Raw genomic sequence first — 25,810 nt, 5'->3', positions numbered from 1 at the left:
ACCATTTCAAAAAAGAGCAGGGGGAGTTCTCCCCCGTGTCCTGGGCTAATATTTATCCCTCAACCGACATCACTAAAAAACAGATTATCTGTTCATTCTCACATTGCTGTTTGTGGGATCTTGCTGTGCGCAAATTGGCTGCCACGTTTCCTACATTACAACAGTGACTATACTTCAAAAGCACTTCATTGGCTGTAAAGCGCTTTGGGACGTCCTGAGGTCGTGAAAGGCGCTATAGAAATGCAAGTTCTTTCTTCTTTTTTCCTGGCTCCACGTTAAAATTATGGGCCCGCGCTCGACACTCCCCCCCCCCCCACTCTCCCGATTGCCTCACCCCCCCCCCCCCCTCTTCCCCACCCTGGCGAGCTGCCTCCGAGGCTAGGACTGAGACCCGCAGCTCGCCTGCAACATACACCTGAGACCGGCTGACCCGTTCCCACCCCACGTGCCTCTGCGGTTTTCAGTTATTTGTAAGAAGGCCAGATGACATTTAGAAAGAAGCCTGGGGGCAGAAGAAGCACAAAGTCCACTCCATTGGGTTGTCCTTGTCCTTGTTTCATGAGCAGGGGATTTGTGGCAGTGAAACATGCCACTCTGTGTACACACAGTTAGAATTTGTGGAATGCAGGGAGAGTTCACAGCCAGCTGAGACCAGGCCCGCTGATGGCCAAAGTGGGAAATGTGCCAGGGGAAAGTGCCTTTAATGTGAAAGGGAGCGTAAAGACATACAATAACCCTACTGCCCACTCAGAGTGGATTCAAATAAATAAAAGCAAAAAAGCATCGCAGCCTTGACTTAATCATGGAATCATACAACACAGGAGGAGGCCATTCTGCCCATCTTTCCCCAGAGCCCTGCAAATTTTTCCCCTTGGGTATATATCCGATTCCCCTTTGAAAGTTATTATTGAATCTGCTTCCACCGCCCTTTCAGGAAATTCATTCCAGATTTTAACAACTTGCTGCGTAAAAAAAATTCTCCTCATCTCCCCACTGGTACTTTTACCAATTATGTTAAATCTGTGTCCTCTGGTTACCGACCCTCCTGCCACTGGAAACAGTTTCTCCCTATTTACTCTAACAAAACCCTTCATAATTTTGAACAGCGCTATTAAATCTGAATCTTAATGTAGTAAGTAATCCCAAGCGTTGCTGGAATACTGCTCAGCTCAACGTGCATGTAAAACAGGACGGTCGAGAACCAGAGGACATGGATTTAAGGTGATTGGCAAAAGAACCAAAGGTGACATGAGGTAAAACTTTTTTACGCAGCGAGTGGTTAGGATCTGGAATGCACTGCCCGAGGGGGTGGTGGAGGCAGATTCAATCATGGCCTTCAAAAGGGAACTGGATAAGTACTTGAAAGGAAAAAATTTGCAGGGCTACGGGGATAGGGCTGGGCAGTGGGACTAGCTGGATTGCTCTTGCATAGAGCTGGCGCGGACTCGACGGGCCGAATGGCCTCTTTCCGTGCTGTAACCTTCCTATGATTCTATGATCCCAGGACAACGCAAGTAAGAGAATAAGGTAAATCTAAAAGTAGCCATTGGGTGACACCAAGCTTTGGATTTTGAAAAGATAGTGGGAGGTGAGATATTCTTTCTTCAGTTGTAAGATCCTGGGAAAGAATGAGTTGGCATAGGAGACGTAGGAACAGGAGGAGGCCATTCAGCCCCTCGCCCCTGTTCCGTCATTCAATTAGATCATGGCTAATCTGTATCTTAACCTTCATCTACCTGCCCTTAACCCTTAATGCCTTTACCTAATTGTCATAAAGCACTTTAGGACATCCTACGGTTGTGAAAGATGTTGTACAAATAATTTATACAAAGTTTGTTCTTTCGTTATTTAGTAGAAGATCTAAAAAAAGTGGGGAAAAGCATCTGATGTATTTTTTTTTGATTATAAACACACAATGCCAAAAAAGGTCAAGTGAATCTAATGGAGGAGAGAGTCAGCCGACAGGCACGATACTCAAAGCAGCTTTCAGAAATATGCAAATTTTCTCTTCTTGTCAGGAAGTCTCCCGTTCAGTCTGAAGTAGCCGGCTGAGCAAGAAGGTTTCACCATGAAGAAAAGCTGGAGCTCGTTCTCCGTCGGTGGTCAGGAGGTAAGGGCGGAATTTAAACCAAGGCCGGTGAGTCATTTCAGCATTTGCTGAAGAGCTTGAGGGGGGGGGTGGGATGGGTGGTGGTGGGGGGCTTAAGAAAGAGATCCGCAGTCAGAGGAGCCAAGTGACCTCCCATTAGAGAGTCTGATCTGCATTTCATTGTCCAGACCCTCTGACCCAGGCTGAATTCCATAATTTCCTAAACCAGTACAGCATCAAGCCTGTACACCAGCTTATCTGTCCCCTGACATTCTGTGGCCAAATGGAGAGAAAATAGAACTGAACTTTTAACGGGTTGTATCTTTCTCAACCACAAAATCCTTGGCGATTGATTGATGATCCTGGTCTTTTCCATTTCCTGCCTTGTCCTGTCAACAGGAACAGGAGGAGGCCATTCAGCCCTTCGAACCTGTTCTGCCATTCAATTAGATCATGGCTGATCTGCATCTTAACTCCCTCTACCCGCCCTGGTTCTGTAACCCTTAATACCCTTACCCAACAAAAATCCATCAATCTCAGTTTATAAATTTTCAATTGACCCTCAGCCTCAACTGCTTTTCAGGGGAGAGAGTTCCAGATTTTCACTCCCCTTTGTGTGAAGAAGTGCTTCCTGACATCACCCCTGAACAGCCTAGCGCTAATTGAATTAGAAATCTAATTGAAACATATAAAATTCTTAGAGGGCTTGGCAGGGTAGATGCCGAGAGGCTGTTTCCCCTGGCTGGAGAGTCTAGGGGGCTTGGTCTCAGGATAAAGGGTCAGGCATTTAGGACTGAGATGAGGAGGAATTTCTTCACTCAGAGGGTGGTGAATCTTTGGAATTCTCTACCCCAGAGGGCTGTGGATGCTGAGTCGTTGAGTATATTCAAGGCTGAGATCGATAGATTTTTGGATTCTAAGGGAATCAAGAGATATGGGGATCGGGCGGGAAAGTGGAGTTGAGGTTGAAGATCAGCCATGATCTTATTGAACGGCGGAGCAGACTCGAGGGGCCGGATGGCCTATTCTTGTTTCTGTTCCTTATGTGCCTGTGTTACTTTTAAGGTTATGCCCCCTTATTTCAAACTCTTCCACCAGAGGAAATAGTTTCTCTCTATCTAACCTATAAAATCCTTTAATTCCTATAATCATCTTAAACACACCTTGTGGTGTCCAACTGCTTGCTCAACACTAAATCCTGGATAACTAAGGACCTCCTTAAATTCAGCATCGGTCGGACCAATGCCATCTTTGGTCCTTCGGGAGATCCCACTCCTTGGAAGCTCACTTAGGCTGCGCCCAATGACATGCACTCTTGGTGTCCTGTTTGACCCTGAGCGTCATACCTCATACACCAGTCATCACCCACACCAATTCCCACCTCTCACCTCCGACCCCATCTTCTGATCATCACTGCCACTCACGTATCTGCGCCTTTCAGACTCCAAACCTCTCCTTGCTGACTCCCCCCCTTCACTAATTCCAAGTCCTCCAAACTACAACTGCCCTCATCCTACCCTTCACCAAGTCCTGCTCCCCTATGAGCCCTGTCCTCACCAACGCTTGTTGGTTCCCTACAATAACTTGCATTTATATAGCGCCTTTAACATAGTAAAATGTCCCAAGGTGCTTCACAGGAGCGATTATCAAACAAAATTGGATACCGAGCCACATAAGGAGATATTAGGACAGGTGACCAAAAGCTTGGTCAAAGAGGTAGGTTTTAAGGAGCGTCTTAAAGGAGGAGAGAGAGGCGGAGAGGTTTAGGGAGGGAATTCCAGAGCTTAGGACCTAATCAGCTGAACGCACGGCCGCCAATGGTGGAGCGATGAAAATCGGGGATGCGCAAGAGGCCAGGATTGGAGGAGCGCAGAGATCTCGGAGGGTTGTAGGGCTGGAGGAGGTTACAGAGATAGGGAGGGGGCGAGGCCACGGAGGGATTTGAAAACAAGAATTTTAAAATCGAGACGTTGCTGGACCAATGTCAGTCAGCGAGCAGACGGAATGATGGGTGAACGGGACTTGGTGCGAGTTAGGATACGGGCAGCAGAGTTTTGGATGAGCTCAAGTTTACGGAGGGTGGAAGGTGGGAGGCCGGCCAGGCTATTCCCAATGTATCAGTTTCAAAGTACTTGGGGGTAGACCTTGACGTCATGGATAGTATAAAATGGGTGACTGTGAGTCGGCAGCCCATCGAAGGCAAGGGAAATAAAAATGGGGAGAGATGTAAAACGGGCTGCCGATCTGTTTTACACTATGAATTGCACAAAGTCAAGATTACCTTCTCTGGTTGTGAGCTCCCCAATGGCCATCCCCCTCCCTGCCTCTACGACTGTTAACTCTGTTTCTGCACATGCTCTCTGCTCCTCCGTTTCGGGCTCCCTTTCTGACTCCCCACCCACACTCTATCTTCTGCTGCACGGCCTCCAACTATCTTGGGTTTAGGGAACTTGTGGATTATAAGGCGGAAACAAAAGCTGGAGGAGGTGAGGAGATGCCAGTAGCGATTGAGTTCGAGGCAGCGAAGATGCGATGAATCTTGATTTCACCACAGTGAGGAGGGAGGGAGGAGGAAGTCTGTAGTGGTGGTGGGGAAGGGTGGGATTGGGAGCTTAGCAGGGACAAGAGTGGAGAGTTGAATATTTGATTGAGCCATCTGTTGTAAATTTACCTCCCTCGTTTCTCCTGCTCCTTCTAAAGTTGGTCCTTTCTTGTACTTTGAATTACTGAGTATTAAACCAGAGCCGCTTCACGTTAACCGAGTTCCGTACTCCAACTCTGAGTGACTGAAGAGGAACCAGGCTTCAGTGTGAACATATATCTTCTCTGTTGATTCATTAGGCCTGTGCTATATAACTATGTCCCATGGGGGTTCCAAGGATGTCAAGGACCTGGAGAGGGTGCAGAGGAGATTTACCAGAATGGCACCAGGGATGAGGGACTTCAGTTATGTGGAGAGACTGGAGAAGCTGGGATTAGAACAGAGAAAGTTAAAGGGAGATTTAATAGAGGGGTTCAAAATTATGAAGGGTTTTGACAGAGTAAATAAGGAGAAATTGTTTCCAGTGGCAGGAGGGTCGGTAACCAGAGGACACAGATTTAAGGTCATTGGCAAAAGAACCAGAGGCGACATGAGGAAAAAAATGTTTACACAGCGATTGTTATGATCTGGAATACGCTGCCTGAAAGGACGGTGGAAGCAGATTCAATAATAACTTTCAAAAGGGAATTGGATAAATACTTGAAAGGGAATTTTTTTTTAGGGCTATGGGGAGGGCGGGGGAGTGGGACTCATTGGATCGCTCTTTCAAAGAGCCGGCACAGGCACGATGGGCCGAACGGCCTCCTTCTGTGCTGTATCATTCTATGATTCTACCCCCCGCCCTGCCCCCTCCCAATTAACTCCCTGGTAACCTTCCCCAACGACACAATTCCCTGGAGAAAAATGTAACCGTGGAGAATGGAAGTGAGTCTGAGAAGAATTTGAAATCTTTTTACGGACAGTAGATGGCAGAATTATTCCTTCCTTACTCTGCCAGAATCTGTTTCATCGGAGAAATTCACTAGCATGGAACTGAGATACACAGACTGATGGGATCCCAGGCGCAGTTCCCTGTCTGTGCCGAGTTAATTGATCGCACAGGAACATAGGAACAGCAGGAGGCCATTCAGCCCCTCGAGCCTGTTCTGCCATTCATTTATATCATGGCTGATCTGTACCTCAACTCCATTTACCCGCCTTTGCTCCACATCCTTTGACGTCCTTACCCAACAAAAATCTACCGATCTCAGTCTTGAAAATTTCGATTGACTCCCAGGGTCCACAGCTTTCTGGGGAGAGAGTTCCAGATTTCCACTCCCCTTTGTATGAAGAAGTGCTTCCTGACATCACCCCTGAACGGCCTGGCTCTAATTTTAAGGTTATGCCCCCCTTGTTCTGGACTCTCCCACCAGAGGAAATAGTTTTTTCTCTCTTTACTCTATCAACTCCTTGAATCATCTTAAGCAACTCAATCAGATCACCGCTCAACCTTCCAAACTCAAGGGAATACAACCTCGTAATTTAACCCTTTAACCCCGGTATCATTCTGGTGAATCTGCGCTGCACTCCCACCAAGGCCAGTCTATCCTTCCTGAGGTGCTGGGCCCAGAACTGAACAGAATATCTCCAGACGGGGAATGAGCAACGGATGCATGACTTCCTCATTCCTGATCCGAATGTGATTAGCTGCCCAGAAATCTCTGCTCACGTATCACTGGCAACAGACCTCTGAAATCCAATCAGATTGATATAAAATATGTTTTTGTTCAGTCTTTGCAGAGTTTGTGTTTGCTTGGAGTCATTGATTGAAGGATTAAATGGGTTTAGGTGCAGTGATCTGTAAACCAGCTCATTTTACGAGAGTTTGTTGAAAACCACATCCAAATGATATCTTCTGGCAGGCTAATAATATACGGGTTTGAGCAGGGATCTGCGTTGTATTTTCAGAGTCCCCTCACGTCCCTTCCTGTTTGTGCCGGTGCGACATTTGATTTTATTTATTAATTTATTTTTCTACTCATCAAGGTCAGTGCTGGGAACGGAACACTCTCCATTTCAGGCATCAAACACTCCCAGGACAGGTACAGCACGGGTTAGATACAGAGTAAAGCTCCCTCTACACTGTCCCATCAAACACTCCCAGGGCAGGTACAGCACGGGTTAGATACAGAGTAAAGCTCCCTCTACACTGTCCCATCAAACACTCCCAGGGCAGGTACAGCACGGGTTAGATACAGAGTAAAGCTCCCTCTACACTGTCCCATCAAACACTCCCTGGGCAGGTACAGCACAGGTTAGATACAGAGTAAAGCTCCCTCTACACTGTCCCATCAAACACTCCCTGGGCAGGTACAGCACAGGTTAGATACAGAGTAAAGCTCCCTCTACACTGTCCCATCAAACACTCCCAGGGCAGGTACAGCACAGGTTAGATACAGAGTAAAGCTCCCTCTACACTGTCCCATCAAACACTCCCTGGGCAGGTACAGCACAGGTTAGATACAGAGTAAAGCTCCCTCTACACTGTCCCATCAAACACTCCCTGGGCAGGTACAGCACAGGTTAGATACAGAGTAAAGCTCCCTCTACACTGTCCCATCAAACACTCCCAGGGCGGGTGCAGCACGGGTTAGATACAGAGTAAAGCTCCCTCTACACTGTCCCATCAATCACTCCCAGGGCGGGTGCAGCACGGGTTAGATACAGAGTAAAGCTCCCTCTACACTGTCCCATCAAACACTCCCAGGGCAGGTACAGCACGGGTTAGATACAGAGTAAAGCTCCCTCTACACTGTCCCATCAAACACTCCCAGGGCAGGTACAGCACGGGTTAGATACAGAGTAAAGCTCCCTCTACACTGTCCTGTTAATGCCCATGAGAAGGTGATAGCAAGCTGTCTTCTTGAAGTCAACCACTTAATGTGGGAGTAGAATCCCATGTAGGCCGGACTGGGTGGGGGAGGTGATTCCCTTCCCTGAAGGACATTAACGAACAGCTTGGGTTTTTACGACAATTCGGCTGCTTTCATGGTGATTTTTTTCTGGTGCCAACCCACAAATCACCAGATTTATTGAATTCAGTAAGTGGTGGGGTTTGAACTCATGAGCTTTTCGGGTTGTTAGTTACATATTGTTCCATGTCTCACTGTAAGGTTTGTTTACCCACTGGGCCATGGGGCAGCTCTTAGAGTCATAGAGTCATAGAGTTATACAGCACGGATAGAGGCCCTTCGGCCCATCGTGTCCGCGCCGGCCATCAGCCCTGTCTACTCTAATCCCATATTCCAGCATTTGGTCCGTAGCCTTGTATGCTATGGCATTTCAAGTGCTCATCCAAATGCTTCTTGAATGTTGTGAGGGTTCCTGCCTCCACAACCCTTTCAGGCAGTGAGTTCCAGACTCCAACCACCCTCTGGGTGAAAAAGTTCTTTCTCAAATCCCCTCTAAACCTCCCGCCTTTTACCTTGAATCTATGTCCCCTTGTTATAGAACCCTCAACAAAGGGAAAAAGCTCCTTAGTATCCATCCTATCTGTGCCCCTCATAATTTTGTACACCTCAATCATGTCCCCCCTCAGCCTCCTCTGCTCCAAGGAAAACAAACCCAATCTTCCCAGTCTCTCTTCATAGCTGAAGCGCTCCAGCCCTGGTAACATCCTGGTGAATCTCCTCTGCACCCTCTCCAAAGCGATCACATCCTTCCTGTAGTGTGGCGACCAGAACTGCACACAGTACTCCAGCTGTGGCCTAACCAGTGTTTTATACAGCTCCATCATAACCTCCTTGCTCTTATATTCTATGCCTCGGCTAATAAAGGCAAGTATCCCATATGCCTTCTTTACCACCTTATCTACCTGTTCCGCCGCCTTCAGGGATCTGTGAACTTGCACACCAAGATCCCTCTGACCCTCTGTCTTGCCTAGGGTCCTCCCATTCATTGTGTATTCCCTTGCCTTGTTAGTCCCTCCAAAGTGCATCACCTCGCACTTTTCCGGGTTAAATTCCATTTGTCACTGTTCCGCCCATCTGACCAACCCATCTATATCGTCCTGCAGACTGAGGCTATCCTCCTCGCTATTTACCACCCTACCAATCTTTGTATCATCAGCGAACTTACTGATCATACCTTTTACATTCATATCCAAGTCATTAATGTAGACCACAAACAGCAAGGGACCCAGCACCGATCCCTGTGGTACCCCACTGGCCACAAGCTTCCAGTCACAAAAACAACCTTCGACCATCACCCTCTGCCTTCTGCCACTAAGCCAGTTTTGTATCCAAAGTGCCAAGGCACCCTGGATTCCATGGGCTCGTACCTTCTTGACCAGTCTCCTGTGGGGGACTTTATCGAAGGCCTTACTGAAATCCATGTATACCACATCCACTGCGTTACCCTCATCCACACGCCTCGTCACCCCCTCAAAAAATTCAATCAAATTAGTCAGACATGATCTTCCCTTGACAAAGCCATGTTGACTATCCCTGATTAATCCTTGCTTCTCCAAGTGGAGACTAATTTTGTCCTTCAGAATTTTTTCCAATAATTTTCCTACCACTGATGTTAGGCTCACTGGCCTGCAGTTCTCCGGTTTTTCCCTACTCCCCTTCTTGAATAATGGTACTACATTAGCGGTTCTCCAGTCCTCTGGCACATCCCCTGTGGCCAGAGAGGTTCTGAATATATGTGTCAGAGCCCCCGCAATCTCCTCCTTTGCCTCACACAGTAGCCTGGGATACATTTCGTCCGAGCCTGGGGATTTATCCATTTTTAGGCCTGCTAAAACCGCCAATACCTCCTCCCGCTCGATGTTAATATGTTCGAGTATATCACAGTCCCCCTGCCGTATTTCTATGTCTACATCGTCCTTCTCCATAGTGAAAACAGATGCAAAAAATTCATTTAGAACCCCTCCTACATCTGCCGGCTCCACACACAGATTGCCATTTTTGTCCCTAATGGGCCCTATTTTTTCCCTAGTCATCCTCTTACCCTTAATATACTTATAAAACATCTTAGGATTTTCCTTTATTTTGCTCGCCAGTGTTATTTCGTGGCCCCTCCTTGATCTCCTAATTTCTTTTTTAATTATCCCCCTGCACTTTTTGTACTCCTCTAGGGCTTCCTCCGTCTTTAGCCTTTTGTATCTGCCAAAAGCCCTCCTTTTTTTCCTAATCCATTCTCGTATATCCCCTGACATCCAAGGTTCCCTGGAGTTCTTGGAACCACCCTTGACCTTTACGGGAACATGTTGCCATTGTATGGTCTCAATCTCCCTTCTGAAAGACTCCCATTGCTCCGATGCGGATTTTCCTACAAGCAGCTGATCCCAGTCCATTTTGGCCAGATCCTGCCTTATCCTATTAAAATCGGCCTTCCCCCAATTTAGAACCTTTATTTCCGGCCCCTCCCTGTCCTTTTCCATGACCACCTTAAATCTCACCGAATTATGGTCACTGTCACCAAAGTGCTCACCTACTAGCACTTCTTCCACTTGGCCGGCCACATTCCCTAGAATTAGGTCCAGTACCGCCCCCTCTCTTGTAGGACTTTCTACATGCTGGCTCAAAAAGCTCTCCTGGATGCACGTTAAGAATTTTGTACCCTCTAAGCCTTTTACACTCTGAGTATCCCAGTTAATATTGGGGAAGTTGAAATCCCCCACTATTATTACCCTATTATTTGCACAATTTTCTGAGATTTGCCTACATATCTGTTCCTCTATCTCCCCCTGACTGTTTGGGGGCCTATAGTACACTCCCATCAAAGTGCTTGCCCCCTTTTTGTTTTTAAGCTCCACCCATATGGCCTCATTAGAGGAACCTGCTAATATATCATCCCTCCTTATGGCAGTAATTGATTCTTTAATTAATATTGTGACCCCCCCTCCTCTTTTACCTCCCCCTCTGTCTCGCCTGAAGATTCTGTACCCCGGAATATTGAGCTGCCAGTCTTGCCCCTCCCTCAACCATGTCTCTGTGACAGCAACAATATCATACTCCCATGTGTTTATCAACACCTTCAGTTCATCCACCTTATTCGCAAGACTCCTTGCATTAAAATAGATGCCATCCAGCCTTGCTCTTACATATTTGCCCTGTCTTCCAAGCTGACTTGTTTTTTTCTCTATATATGGCTGCACATCACCCCCTATTGTAGCTCCACTCTGTATCCCATCCCCCTGCCAAGTTAGTTTAAACCCCCCCCAACAGTGCTAGCAAACCTCCCCGCAAGGATATTTGTCCCGCTCTGGTTCAGATGCAACCCGTCCGACTTGTACAAGTCCCACCTTCCCCAGAAGCAGGCCCAGTGATCCAGGAAACTGAAACCCTCCCTCCTGCACCAACTCTTTAGCCACGCATTCATCTGTTCTATCCTCCTATTTCTATACTCACTAGCCCGTGGCACTGGGAGTAATCCAGAGATTACAACCTTTGAGGTCCTGCTCTTTAATCTGCTACCTAGCTCCCTAAATTCTTGATGCAGGACCTCATCTCCCTTCCTACCTATGTCGTTGGTCCCAATGTGGACCACGACCTCTGCCTGCTCACCCTCCCCCTTGAGAATGCCCTGAAGCCGCTCAGTGACATCCATGACCCTGGCACCAGGGAGGCAACAAACAATCCTGGAGTCACGTTTACGGCCACAGAAACGCCTGTCTGTTCCCCTTACGATAGAATCCCCTACCTCTTGTTTATGACTTTGGTCTTCTTTCCATCTCACTGCTCTTCCTTATTTTGCTTGTACTTTTTATCTCTCCTAGCAGATGTGTTTAATCTCTTGAGAAAATGTTACGGAAAGTTTCCCCGCCCTTCCCCTTCCTCAATTAAATTCTGCCGAGTTCCAGAACGCCTGTTTATCCTCACCTCCCACTTTATTCAACCACGACCGGCTTGTAATAATATAGAACTACACAAACTACAGATTCGCATGCTCTGGGATCATTACATGCAGCCTAGCAATGGTGTAGTGTCGGCTGTGACTCAGTGGGTCGCCCTCTCGCCACTGAGTTAGAAGGTCATGGGTTCGAGTCCCACTCCAGAGACTTGAGTACAAAATCTAAGCTGACATTTCAGTGCAGTACTGAGGGAGCGCCGCACTGTCGGAGGGTCAGTACTGAGGGAGCGCCGCACTGTCGGAGGGTCAGTACTGAGGGAGCGCTGCACTGTCAGAGGGTCAGTACTGAGGGAGCGCTGCACTGTCGGAGGGTCAGTACTGAGGGAGCGCTGCACTGTCAGAGGGGCAGTACTGAGGGAGTGCTGCATTGTCAGAGGGGCAGTACTGAGGGAGTGCTGCATTGTCAGAGGGGCAGTACTGAGGGAGTGCTGCATTGTCAGAGGGGCAGTACTGAGGGAGCACTGCACTGTCAGAGGGTCAGTACTGAGGGAGCGCTGCACTGTCGGAGGGGCAGTACTGAGGGAACGCTGCACTGTCGGAGGGTCAGTCCTGAGGGAGTGCTGCACTGTCGGAGGGTCAGTACTGAGGGAGTGCTGCACTGTCAGAGGGGCAGTACTGAGGGAGCGCTGCACTGTCAGAGGGGCAGTACTGTGGGAGCGCTGCACTGTCAGAGGGGCAGTACTGAGGGAGCGCTGCACTGTCAGAGGGTCAGTACTGAGGGAGTGCTGCATTGTCAGAGGGGCAGTACTGAGGGAGCACTGCACTGTCGGAGGGTCAGTACTGAGGGAGCGCTGCACTGTCGGAGGGTCAGTACTGAGGGAGCGCTGCACTGTCAGAGGGTCAGTACTGAGGGAGCACTGCACTGTCAGAGGGTCAGTACTGAGGGAGCGCTGCACTGTCAGAGGGGCAGTACTGAGGGAGTGCTGCATTGTCAGAGGGGCAGTACTGAGGGAGTGCTGCATTGTCAGAGGGGCAGTACTGAGGGAGTGCTGCATTGTCAGAGGGGCAGTACTGAGGGAGCACTGCACTGTCGGAGGGTCAGTACTGAGGGAGCGCTGCACTGTCGGAGGGGCAGTACTGAGGGAACGCTGCACTGTCGGAGGGTCAGTCCTGAGGGAGTGCTGCACTGTCGGAGGGTCAGTACTGAGGGAGTGCTGCACTGTCAGAGGGGCAGTACTGAGGGAGCGCTGCACTGTCAGAGGGGCAGTACTGTGGGAGCGCTGCACTGTCAGAGGGGCAGTACTGAGGGAGCGCTGAACTGTCAGAGGGGCAGTACTGAGGGAGCGCTGAACTGTCAGAGGGGCAGTACTGAGGGAGCGCTGCACTGTCAGAGGGGCAGTACTGAGGGAGCGCTGCACTGTCAGGGGGGCAGTACTGAGGGAGTGCTGCACTGTCGGAGGTGCCATCTTTTGGATGAGATGTCAAACTGATGTTCCGTCTGCCCTCTCAGGAGGACGTAAAAGATCCCATGACGCTATTTTGAAGAAGAGCAGGGGGGAGTTCTCCCCGGTGTCCTGGGCCAATATTTATCCCTCAACCAATATCTAAAAACAGATTACTTGATCATGTATCTCATTGCTGTTTGTGGGATCTTGCTGTGCATAATTTGGCTGCCGCATTTCCTACATTACAACAGTGACTACACTTCAAAAGTAGCTCATTGGCTGTAAAGCACTTTGGGACGTCTTGAGGTGCGATATAAATGCAAATTCTTTCTTTCTTTCTTTCTTTCTTTTGCTTTCAGAATCGTCTTGGTTTCTCTTAGCTGAACCCTGCCCAAAATCGGCCCCTGTTTCTTTTTGAATGTCCACTGACCTCTGTCAATTTCTACCTTGCTTGCAGTGTCTGACTGGCTGTGATCCCCTCTCACCGCTTGCTGCAGTCCCAGTCACAGCTTGTTTCTCCTGTCTATTAATTGACCGCACACCCTCACTCAAAAGCTTGTGGTTCTTTTAAAGGAGCTGCTGTCTTCGACAGTTAATCTGCAAGGACAAACTTTAAAAAAAAAACCCACACAGAATTGAAGACCATTAGAGAGCAGCTCGATGAAAGTGCGAGCTCCTGGACTACTGATGAAAACTGCCGCTATATTGTCACGCACCTGGCACCTGCAAAGAGACGACAGCAGGGTTTCACCAGGCTAATTGCACTGAGTTGCTCTCAGCAATCTTGCCATTTTTGCCTGACAGCAGTCACTATATTAAACATCGTCTCGTTACCAAGCACCGGGGAGTTAATCTGCTCTGCAGTCAGCCAGCTTTCAGAGAATCAATTCCTCACTGAGCTTCCTGACCATTTGTTTCTCGACTTGATTTATTCTGTCCTCCTCTCCCCCGCACCTTAATTAAATGGCGCTTAATCCCTCAAACCCCCCGTGTGTGCATGTTCTGCATGAAAATCTGTTGCAGCCACATCTCAATCCTCAGTTTTCACAATCGCTTTTTTGAGTTTGAAGTTCGGGCTGATTTGAAATTTCACTTCACTTCCCTCTCCGCCCCCCCGAGGATCCTTACTCTTTTGTCGGGGGGGACGGGGAAGGGGTGTGAGGGGATGGAGATGGGGGGGGTGGTCCTGGACATCTATCTGGTACCTTGATCAAGGGGCCTTTCTTCATGTGAACTTTGGCTGAGGGTTTGACCTTTGAGGCCCCCAATTGCCCCCTCACCATAAGAGCAGAAAGGAGTAGATACGGAGAAACTATTTCCTCTGGTGGGAGAATCAAGAACAAGGGGGAATAATCTTAAAATTAGAGCCAGGACGATCAGGAGTGAAATCAGGAAGCACTTCACACAAAGCGGAGTGGAAATCTGGAACTCCCTCCCTCAAGAGGCTGTGGATGCTGCAGGTCAATTGGAGCTGTGGAGACTGAGATCGACAGAGTTTTTGTTGGGTAAGTTTATCGAGGGATACGGAGCAAAGGCTGGTAAAATGGAGGTTGAGGTACAGATCAACCATGATCTGATTGAATGGTGGAGCAGACTGGAGGGGCTGAATGGTGGAGCAGACTGGAGGGGCTGAATGGTGGAGCAGACTGGAGGGGCTGAATGGTGGAGCAGACTGGAGGGGCTGAATGGTGGAGCAGACTGGAGGGGCTGAATGGTGGAGCAGACTGGAGGGGCTGAATGGTGGAGCAGACTGGAGGGGCTGAATGACCCTCCTTCCTGTTCCCAGTGTGGGAAGCAGGGGGAAAACAGCAGAAACAGGACTCATGAAAGGACAAGAAAACAGAACAAAACAATTTCCCATGGAGGGCAGTTCTAAATGAAGAATGTCCAGGCTGAGAATCTTTGGAAGTAGGGTCTGACTGCAAGGCATAAACCGATAGACTTTCATTCAGGAATTCTGAGAGAAATTGCCTGACAGGAAGAGAATTAAAAATAGGCTGAATTTTTGTATCTAGGCCAAAAGCATTTTGATAAATGGCTTGGGATGTTTTTGAAAAGTAAAAAGCAAAAAAAAAAAATATGGTTCCAGAGTGGACTGACTCAGTCTGTTCTGCACGAGTTTTATTTTTGTATCTTCGCTCTTTCCCCAGAGTTGAATGGTTCATTTGGTGTCGGACTCCAGTCGATGCTGCGCTAAAGGGGGAGTTGGATAAATGTGGGATTGCATGTGGTCGCGGCAGAGGCAGGGATTGGGAGATATGATCAAAAGGCCACACGCAGCAATGGCTTCTGTGCAACTGAGATGAACATACGAAATTGATGGGCAGAAGAAAACCACCAAGCCTGCCCTGCACTCGTGATGGAAGTGCCCAGACACTTCCCCCCACCGTCCTTCCCCTTCCCCCCTCCCCATCACCCTACCCCACCTTCCCCCCCCCCTGCCCCTGCAGCCATGTAATCTCTTGGGAGAGGCAAAAAAAAACAGACAAAAAAAATCCAGGGCCAATAAGGGAAAAAATACATTCTCCGACCCCTCTCACTGGATCAAAACCATGCTCGAGTTTGGGGAGCGGCCTCTGGGGAAAGGAACGTGCCCATATTGGGTAATGGAGGTGTGAGTGTGGGAGATACCGTGGAGATCTGAATAATCCTGTGGAGAACTGGGTTCATTGGCCAAATGGCCTCTCTCAGTTTACCCGTTCTAAGTGAGGAGAAAGAGAGAGAGAGAAACTCACTTAGAAAGAGTAGACCGAGAAAGGCCATCTGGCCTACAAGCCCATTCCTCCACAGAATTGGTCAGGTCAACACACTGCCTCCCACTCACCTCCATTACCTGCTCCTTTCCCCAGCTGCCACTCCCTCTCGTGTACTCTCCAATGATTCCTTCCCTTCTCGTCCCTCTCTTCATTTTTCTTGGCTGACTGCCCCTCCTGTCCACTGCCGCCCTCCGTTCTGGTTTTACGATATCGACCTCTGACGAGAGCCTTGTTGGTCAGTCTCGCTCCCTTCCGCTGCGGCCTGTGCCTCGAGACAATTTATTTCCCATAAACCACTGCAGGTCAGGGTCCAGCTTCTTGTGCACCATACAACAACAACATCAACTTGCATTTATATAGCGCCTTTGATGTAGTAAAACATCTCTAGGAGCTTCACAGGAGCGATTATCAAACAAAATTTGACACCGAGCCACAGAAAGAGACATTAGGACAAGTGACAAGGGAGGGAGGAGGTGGAGCATAAACACCGGCATGGACCCGTTGGGCCGAATGGCCTGTTTCTGTGCTGTACATTCTTTGTAATTCTTTGGCCAAAAGCTTGGTCAAAGAGGTAGGCTTTAAGGAGCGACTGAAAGGAGGAGAGAGAGGAGAGAGGAGAAGTGGAGAGGTTTAGGGAGGGAATTCCAGAGCTTAGGGCCGAGCCAGCTGAAGGCACGGCCGCCAACGGTGGAGCGATGAAAATCGGGGATGCGCAAGAGGCCAGAATTGGAGGAGCGCAGAGCTCTCGGAGGGCGGTATGGGGCGGAGGAGGTTACAGAGATAGGGAGGGGCGAGGCAGTGGGGGGATTTGAACTCAAGGTCGAGAATTTTAAAATCGAGGCGATGCCAGTCACCAGACGTTACTGTTCCCTTTCTGCACCATGAATTATTGCCTCTTATTCCGGTGAACAGACTATCCAGCGGGTTTATGTCAACTTCTTGCCATCACCAGAACCTGACAACTTAAAGCAGGAGGCCTCCAGTATCCAAAAGCCAAAACTTTCCAAGGGAGCAGCTACCAGGCCCTGTACAACACAGAAGCCTTTGGCCTATTGGGCCCTCACCAGACTCCCTAAAGAGACGAGCAACACTGCCAAACAAATCTGGGAACTAAATTTGTTTCTTCTCCCAATACTGACAGGCCCTCAACTCCCCTTCATATTTGGCAGGTCACTCGTGCATGAGATCACCGACTCCCAACTCACAATCACATTCTCAGCCCTACTCTTATCATGCTGCTCAGTCCTGCCTCTTCTCTCCATCTCCACAGAATGATAGCAAGGGGGTACGCTGTGTTCAGTTCTGGGCACCGCAACTCAAGAAGGATATATTGGCCTTGGAGGGGACGTAGCGCAGATTCACCAGAATGATACCGGGGCTAATAGTCTTAAATTTTGAGGCCAGGCTGCAAAAACGGTTTCTATTCCCTTGTGTTTAGAAGATTAAGGGGGTGATCTGATTGAGGTGTTTAAAATGGTTAAGGGATTTGATAGGGTAGATGGAGAGAAACTATTTCCTCTGATGGGAGAGTCCAGAACAAGGGGGCATAACCTTAAAATTAGAGCCAGGCCGTTCAGGCATGAAATCAGGAAGCACTTCTTCACACAAAGGGGAGTGGAAATCTGGAACTCTCTCCCCCAAAAGGCTGTGGATACTGGGGGTCAATTGAAATCGATGGTTTTTTGTTGGGTAAGGGTATCGAGGGATAAGGAGCAAGGGCGGGTAAATGGAGTTAAAAGTACAGATCAGCTATGATCTAATTGAATGGCGGAACAGGATCAAGGGGCTGAATGGCCTCCTCCTGTTCCTGTGTTCCCAGGGAGAGGAATGTTCGGAGAACGTCGGCTGATCGCCGTCTTATCTCCTGACCCGCGACATGAAAATTGTTCTTGCCAGCCGCACACTCTGCCTTCCACCGCTGTGGCCTGTGTACAGTTTGATGCTGTACACCCACTCCAGCCCAACACATGAATCATCTCTCTGCCTGTTAGCCAAGTTGAACAGCCCACTCCATCATCATACCTGCCTGGCTAGTTCAGCGTGCTTCGAATGCAAGGCATCTACCCCCTTGAGGTTTGATAACACCTGCAGCCCCTATCCCAGCAGTGAGCTTGTTCAATCATATACAGTCGCCTCCAGAATACCGTGTGTTGTATGCGTTGGTTCTAAGCTTAGCCTTTAACCAGTGCATTAATGAATTCTCTGACCTGCCTGTTATGCCTTGTGCTGTTGAAAGTGTTTTCCTCTATATTGCTACATGGCCATTGACTTGTGTTATAATTGGCTTTTTCCCTCATTCTGTGACGCCCACTCGACCATGCACTATAACCTCACCAGGTAGAATGACGTCAATACAGTAATGTCACTGCGAGAAGGACAAGTTTAACTCCTGCAGCACTCAGTGTCATTATGCTTTGCTCATTTGATGTGAGCTGATTTGGCGGAGATGGGCACAGGCTGCCAGCAGCGATGGCGAAACAACGGGGCACTCATCTTGGCTACAGTGGGCTCACGCTCATCACAAGGGACTGTGGTGTAAATGGCAATAACTTGGGGACTTGTTGAGTGACAGACACTCAGGGGACTGTGTTATAAATGGGAAGAATTTGGGGACTGATTGAAATGACGTACGCTGTCCTCTCACTGCCAGGACCTGGGTTCCTCCGCAGATCAGACTTTTTATTTGATCTTGGTACGTGGGCAGTGTTTACTGACTGTTCCTAGAACAACAACAACTTGCACGTATATAGGAGCCTTTAACATAGTGCATTGTCCCAAGGTGCTTCATATGAACATGATCATACAAAAAATGAACACAGAGCCACAGAAGGAGACATTAGGACAGGTGACTAAAAGCTTGATCAAAGAGGTAGGTTTTAAGGAGCGTCTTAAAGGAGGAGAGAGAGGCCGAGAGGTTTAGGGAGGGAATTCCAGAGCTGAGGGCCCAGGCAGCTGAAGGCACAGCTGCCAACGGGATGAAGGGAGTGAGGGATGCACAAGAGGCCAGAATTGGAGGAGTGCAGAGATCTCGGAGGGTTGTAGGGCCGGAGGAGGTTACAGAGATAGGGAGGGGCGAGGGCATGAAGGAATTTGAACACAAGGATGAGAATTTTACAATTATGGAGAGTGGAAGATGGGAGACCGGCCAGGAGAGCATTGGAATAGTGGAGTCTGGAGGTGACAAAGGCATGGACGTGGGTTTCAGCAGCAGATGAACTGAGGCAGGGGCGAAGACGGGAGATGTTACGGAGGTGGAGGTAGGTGGTCTCTGTGATGGAGGTATGGGGTCAGAAGCTCAGCTCAGGGTTAAAGAGGATGCCAAGGTTGCGAATGGTCTGGTTCAGCCTCAGACAGTGGCCGGGGAGAGGGATGGAGTCGGTGACGAGGGAACAGAGTTTGTGTTGGGGACCAAAGGCAATGGCTTCGGAATTCCCAATGTTTAATTGGAGGAAATTGCAGCTCACCTAGGACAGGATATCAGACAAGCAATTTAACAACACACAGGCAGTGGAGATGTTTCTACACAGTGTAGGAGGTGGTGGTGAGGTAGAGCTGGGTATCGTCAGCGTACATGTGGAACCTGACGTCATGTCTTTGGATGATGTCACCGAGGGGCAGCATGTAGATGAGAAATTGGAGGGGGCGAAGGATAGATCCTTGGGGGACTCCAGAGGTAACGGTGCTGAGGCAGGAAGAGATGACATTGCAGATGATTCTCTGGCTACCACTGGATAGATAACAATGGAACCAGGCGAGGGCAGTCCCATTGAGCTGGACAACGGAGGAGAGGTGTTGATGGAGGATGGTTTGGACAACCATGTCAAAGGCTGTAGACAGGTGGAGCAGGATGAGGAGAGATAGTTTACCACGGTCACAGTCAATAGGATGTCATTTGTGACTTTGATAAGGGCTGTTTCAGTGCTGCGGCAGGGGCGGGAACCTGATTGGAGGGATTCAAACATGGAGTTGCGGGAAAGATGGGCACGGATTTGGGAGGCAACAACACATTCAAGGACTTTGGAGAAGAAAGGGAGGTTGGAGATGGGGCGGTAGTTTGCAAGGACAGAGGCGTCAAGGGTGGGTTTTTGAGGAGGTAGGAGACAATGACAGATTTGAAAGGGAGGGGGACAATACCTGAGGAGAGGGAACCGTTAACTATTTCTGTTAACATGGGGGCCAGGAAGGCATGTTGGGTGAATGACCCTGGGAGCATGGATCAGACCCACACTGGGAACAGAAGACTTGAAGGTAAACATTGCCCTCCGATTCCTGAGTGGGGAAGTGCACTGCAGGGTGTTCTTCTAAAGCACAAATTCCACTGGGTTCATTCCTCAGACTTTTGCAGAGTTAACTGATCCTGGCCTGAGCTGGAGTAGGAAAGTTACAATTAGTTTCAGTATGCCGGGGTTAGAGAGGAGGAGGAGGAGGGGGAGAGGGGGAATTCAGTCAGGCTTCCCACTCCTGATCCTGTGTGGATGTTGGCTAAGAATTTGGCTGTGACGCCTCGTGTGGTCGAATAGCCCAATGATATTCCCTCGTGAGTGAGGGAGGAACATTGGACAGATTAGAAAAAAAAAAGCAACATTTGGCCCTTTTACCAGCTCAGATGTGAGGCTGCTGCGTTGCAAATTTGTTGGCTCTGACGATCCCCAACCTCTGCTCCTCAATCGTTTCCATTTTTAATCAGTTTAAAACTCCCGGGAGACCCCGTGAATGGGAATATAGATGACATGCTCCTCCTGCCACGTTCGAGGTCAGTCAGATCTCTCAACAACTTGTTATCAGCGGAAAGTGAGCCCTTCCCTCTCTCCAAGTCCCTAATCTAATCTGTTTAAATTCAAAATTAATAAGAGTGATACGTCATCTAAACACGAGAGAGAGATAAATCTGTATTAGTCACACTCGCACTTAAAAAGGGCAGCGTGCCCTGGTACTCTCTCAACGTGCAGACTTGATGTGGTGGATGTTGACTGTGGGCGAGTGAGAGACCAGCTCACACGGGCAGTAAATCAGACACAAAATTACATCAAACCCTCTGTGACCAGGGTTTTATTCATTTAAAAGTAGCATCACACCAGCAATATGAAAAATAACCTCCCGAAGTCACTACAGAAGTTCAAAAGTACACTGCAGGCAAAACGTTAATGGGGCTAAAAGTCAAATAAAGTCCACGGACCCAGATGGTTCACATCCCAGAAACAGAAAAGGAAGTGGAACAGTTTCCAAAATCATTGGTGGAAAATGGAATTAGTGCCAAAGGAATTTCTCAGTTATAACATCTCTCTGCTACACCCCACCCTCAGTGTAAGGCTCCCAGTTATAACATCTCTGTTTCGCTCCACCCTCAGTGTACAGAGACTCACCAAGAGCAAACTCACGAGATGACCCTTGTGCCTGGGGCCGTCTCCATTCCTATCGTACGAAAGCACCTTTTGTTGGGTGAGAATATCGAGGGATACGGAGCAAAGGCGGGTAAATGGAGTTGAGATGCAGATCAGCCGTGATCCAATAGAAAGGTGGAGCAGGCCCGAGGGGCTGAATGGCCTTCTCTTCATCCTATGTTCCAGACTTGGAATGTTGTGTGTCTGGAGGTTTGGGAAAGGCTGTTCTTTCTGCTGTTGCCTCATTGGTGGATAAATCCTAAATCCTAAATCCAAACACTTACAGAACTAGCTCCTGAGTGTAAAAGTGGCACACGGTGTTGGTGTCCCGAATCAGGGCAGAGCCAGAATGAAAGCACAACAGGGCATTGAGGCAAACTCACTTTTTGTAACTACACTCGCTCTTTCTCTCACTGGCTGGCTCTGATTCTCCCTATCTCTTACACACACATACACACACATACATACACACATACATACACACACACACATACATACACACACACATATACACACACACACACACATACACACACACACATACACACACACATACACACACACATACACACACACACACACACACACACATACACACACACACACACCTATGCACACAGACACACACACTTACACACACCTACACACACACCTACACACATGCACACAGTTTCCAAACAAAAGTGGTTCATCAGCCACTGCCCTCTAACTATGTAAAGAGTCCATCACAAAGTTAGATTCGGAAGGAGTAGACACTTCATGTTACCCTTGCAATCTTTCTTTTTAAATTGTTCTCACCCTCCCAGTCGATGGTTTTATTGATTATTTAAACCTTTTAATCTACTTGCTGTGCAGGAATTATTGCCTTGTCCACAAACAATTTAATTGTGCATAGATTTCCAATGAGTGGGCTGCCCTGTCACCCTGTGATCGATGACTGTGAATCTCATTCTTCAGAATGTTACCGCTCGTTAAGTCAGATGGACACTCAGCGAGGCCAAATAACGGGGCAGCAACACACAGCTTCACAGTGAGATTTGGTCAATCCAATTCATTCTTTCAGTGCCGTCGATCTTCGCCCCTCCTTCCCCCACAGGCCTTTTAATCCTAAACTTGGTGTCATTTTGCCACTAGTCCCTGATTTGCACTTGTCTTCTCAGCCGTGGCTCAGTGTGTGTCGCACCCTCGCTTCTGAGGCAGGAGGTTCATGGGTTTAAGTCTCATTCCAGAAACTTGAGTACAAAATCTAGGCTGATGCTTGCAGTGCAGCGCTGCACTGTCCGAGGTGCTGTCTTTCGGATGAGACATTAAACAGAGGGCCCGTCTGCCCCTCTCAGGTGGACGTAAAAGATCCCACGGTCACTATTCGAAGACGAGCAGGGGAGTTCTCCCCGGTGTCCTGGGCCAATATTCATCCCTCAACCAACATCACTAAAACAGATTATCTGGTCGTTCTCACATTGCTGTTTGTGGGATCTTGCTGTGCGTAAATTGGCTGCCGTGTTTCCTACATTACAACAGTGACTACACTTCAAAAAAGTACTTCATTGAATGTGAAGCGCTTTGGGACATCCTGAGGTCATGAAAGGTGCTATATAAATGCAAGTTCTTTTCTCCTTTACTCATGTCAGCCTTGGTGGGTCCTTGCACCGTGAGGCTTGGCTCTTCTCCTTTCACCTGGATTTCTTAACTAATACAAAGATCCTTCCCCCACAAACCCCCAAACCGCATCCCCTCCCCCATTCTGCTCAGCTCACGATCTGTGTCTTAGCCGGGGATCGGCTGAGCGGAAACAAATGAATAGAGTATCACTGGGCCGCCCTTGGCTGCCTCCTGCTGGCCGGTTCTGAGCAGCACTGATGCGGGTAGCAATCCCTCCTCCCTCTCACTTTTGGTCTTCATGCAACCTGGACAGAACGGGGAATGAAAGTCCAACAACAACAAACTTGTATTTATATAGTGCCTTGAACGGCGTTTCACAGGAGCGATTATCAAACAGAATTTGACACCAAGCCACATAAAGAGATATTAGGACAGGTGACCAAAAGCTTGGTCCAAGAGGTAGGTTTTAAGGAGTGTTCTTAAAGGAGGAGAGAGAGAGGTAGAGGTGCGGAGAGGTTTAGGGAGTGAATTCCAGAGCTTAGGGCCGAGGCAGCTGAAGGCACGGCCGCCAATGGTGGAGCGATTAAAATCGGGGATGCGCAAGAGGCCAGAATTGGAGGAGTGCAGAGATCTCGGAGGGTTGTAGGGCTGGAGGAGGTTACAGAGATAGGGAGGGGGCGAGGCCCATGGAGGGATTTGAACATAGGGATGAGAATTTTAAAATCGAGGCGTTCCTGGACCAGGAACCAATGTAGGTCAGCGAGCTCAGGGGGTGATGGGAAAACAAGACTTGGTGCGAGATAGGATACGGGCAGCAGAGCAGCAAGGGAAAAAGATTCCCTGTCCTTCACCTAAAACCTCTGCCTGGTACTAGGGAATGGGCGCACAGGTCAATGCTCTTTGTTTGTGAGGGTGGACGGTGAGTGTAGGCCGACTATTCGGCTGTGGCGGGCATCAGTCTTGGTGTTGGCATACACGCAGGGCTGAATGGACAGCATAACGGGAGCAGCAACCCTGACCCGTTTCTCCCCTTCCTACTCAATTGTCCCACCCTCATACTAAGGCCCCAACCGAGGTCAGCTAGCACAGCACAGACCGAGGATAAAGCCTGGGACCCTCCCAGTCCGAATGTCATACCAACCGGACCACTCTGACTCAAGTTTTGGTCCCCTCACGTGGTGGGTGATATAATGGCCTTGGAAAAGGTTTGGAGGAGAGCTACAAGAATTGACTCATTGACTCGTAGAAACAGAGGGAGACCAATCTGCCCCTCGAGCCTGTTCTGCCATTCAATTAGACCATGGCTGATCTGTATCTTAACTCCAAGTACCCGGCTTGGTTTCGTAACTCTAAATACCCTTGCCCTAACAAAAAGCTATGACATTTTCAATTGACTCCCTCAGCCTCAACAGCTTTTTGGGGGAGAGAGTTCCAGATTTCCAATCGCCTTTGTGTGAAGCTTAAAAAACCTGGTTTTACAGATTTTTCTCAGTCCACCTGATCTCCCGGACTGGTTTCGATCGCCTGAGGGGAGTCGGAGAGGAATTTTCCAGAGTGTTTTTTTCCCTTATTGGCCCAGGGGATTTTTCTCTTTTTTTTGCAACTCTCAGGAGATTAGAAGATGCGGGGATGGGGGGATGGGGGGAGGAAGGGTCTAGTCACAATGCTCCAGCCATCACCAGTGTGGGGCAGGCTTGATGGGCCAGTTGGTCATTTCCTGCCTGTCAATTTCGCATGCGTTTGATGAGATTTACGTCACCGCGCGTGTTTGCGAGTAACGAGAAAGTTTGCAAAAAAAATACGTTTCCGTGAGACGTTCTCCCTCCCGGTGAAAAATCTTCCGTTCCTTGCACCTGTTTTTTGTTCTATTTCTCTAACTTCCTTCCCTTTTCTTTTCTCCTCCTCTCCGTTACCAGAGAAGCAGAGAGTCGGCTGACCTGCTGTCACCGGGACAGCCCTCCATGTTCGGCCTGGTCAAGAGACGCTCGTCTGGAACCCTGCAGCTCCCTCCGCTATCGTGGAGACAGCACGAGGGCTGCGCGCGGTTGGAAGAGGAGCTGGGATTGACGATAATCGCCCCTGTTCATGGAGAACCATCGCCAACGGCGACACCGCGAAACAGCGCAAGGTAGGGGGGAGGAGTGTTAATTCTGTTCTCCTCGTGTCAGGCGTGCTAAGGGATGTCTGCTGTGTGTCGAGGGTTGAACTGTTGCAGGTGGGTCTGCGTTTCGCTGTGTGCCTGCACCGATTCTTATCCTGAACCTGTTCGTGGCAATGAACTGCAGACGTGGCTCAGTGGGTAGAAGGTCGTGGGTTCAAGCCCATAATCCAGGCTGACATACCCAGTGCAGGACTGAGGGAGTGCCGCACTGTCGGAGGTGCCGTCTTTCAGATGAGATGTTAAACCGAGGCCTCGACTAGCCCTCGCAAGGTCCAATGGCACTATTCGAAGAAGAGCAGGGGAGTTCTCCCCGCTGTCCTGAGCCAATCCTTCAACCAACAACACTAAAACAGATTATCTGGTCATTATCACATTGCTGTTTGTGGGATCTTGCTGTGTGCAAATTGGACTGCTGCGTTTCCTACATTACAACAGTGATTACACTTCAGAAGTACTTCATTGGATGTAAGGCACATTGGGATGTCCTGAGGTCATGAAAGGCTCTGTATAAATGCAAATTTTTTCTTAATTACAGCCAATAAAGTATTTTTGAAGTGTAGTCACTGTTGTAATGTGGGAAACGCAACAGCCAATTTGTGCACAGCAAGATCCCACAATCAGCAATGAGACAAAAGATCAAATTTTCTGTTTTAGAGATGTTGGTTGAGGGATAAATAGAGGCCCAACACTCTGAGAGGCAGAGGAGGCTTAACAGGAGGGCGGGCACCGCAGAATCCTCCTTGTAGGAAAACTACTGCTTGGTGGCAGGGCTGAGATCAGCCACTCATGGAATTACAAGACACCAGTGAGTAAGAAAGGCTTTTATTTGCATAACGTCTTATCACAGCAGCCATGTTGTGCAGAGAAAAAGTTCCAAAAACAGCATGGAGATGAACAATCAGCTGATCTGTATTTTGGCACTGTTGGTCGAGGGAGGAATATTGGTCAGGACACCAGGGAGAACTCCCCTGCTCTTCTTCGAAATAATACCATGGGA

General features: G+C 48.8%; 1 protein-coding gene and 1 long non-coding RNA gene across 4 annotated transcripts in view; one reads left to right on the top strand and one right to left on the bottom strand.

Moving 5' to 3' along the window:
- LOC137299637 (uncharacterized) overlaps positions 1–11,373 on the bottom strand; it is a 49,803-nt gene extending 38,430 nt beyond the window's left edge. For both annotated transcript variants that reach the window (XR_010957961.1, XR_010957959.1), the window contains exon 1: positions 11,319–11,373. This is a non-coding gene — a long non-coding RNA (uncharacterized lncRNA). The remainder of the gene's footprint in view (positions 1–11,318) is intronic.
- LOC137299633 (3',5'-cyclic-AMP phosphodiesterase 4C-like) overlaps positions 1–25,810 on the top strand; it is a 221,160-nt gene that overhangs the window by 11,456 nt on the left and 183,894 nt on the right. For both annotated transcript variants that reach the window (XM_067968541.1, XM_067968539.1), the window contains exons 2-3: positions 2,019–2,110; positions 24,569–24,780. In XM_067968541.1, coding sequence (XP_067824642.1) covers positions 2,069–2,110; positions 24,569–24,780 — 254 coding nt within the window. In that variant the 5' untranslated portion in view covers positions 2,019–2,068. The remainder of the gene's footprint in view (positions 1–2,018; positions 2,111–24,568; positions 24,781–25,810) is intronic.

The sequence above is a fragment of the Heptranchias perlo genome, chromosome 29, assembly GCF_035084215.1.
Source record: "Heptranchias perlo isolate sHepPer1 chromosome 29, sHepPer1.hap1, whole genome shotgun sequence".
Taxonomy (NCBI): Eukaryota; Metazoa; Chordata; class Chondrichthyes; order Hexanchiformes; family Hexanchidae; genus Heptranchias; species Heptranchias perlo.
This window is presented reverse-complemented; position numbering and strand designations above follow the sequence as displayed.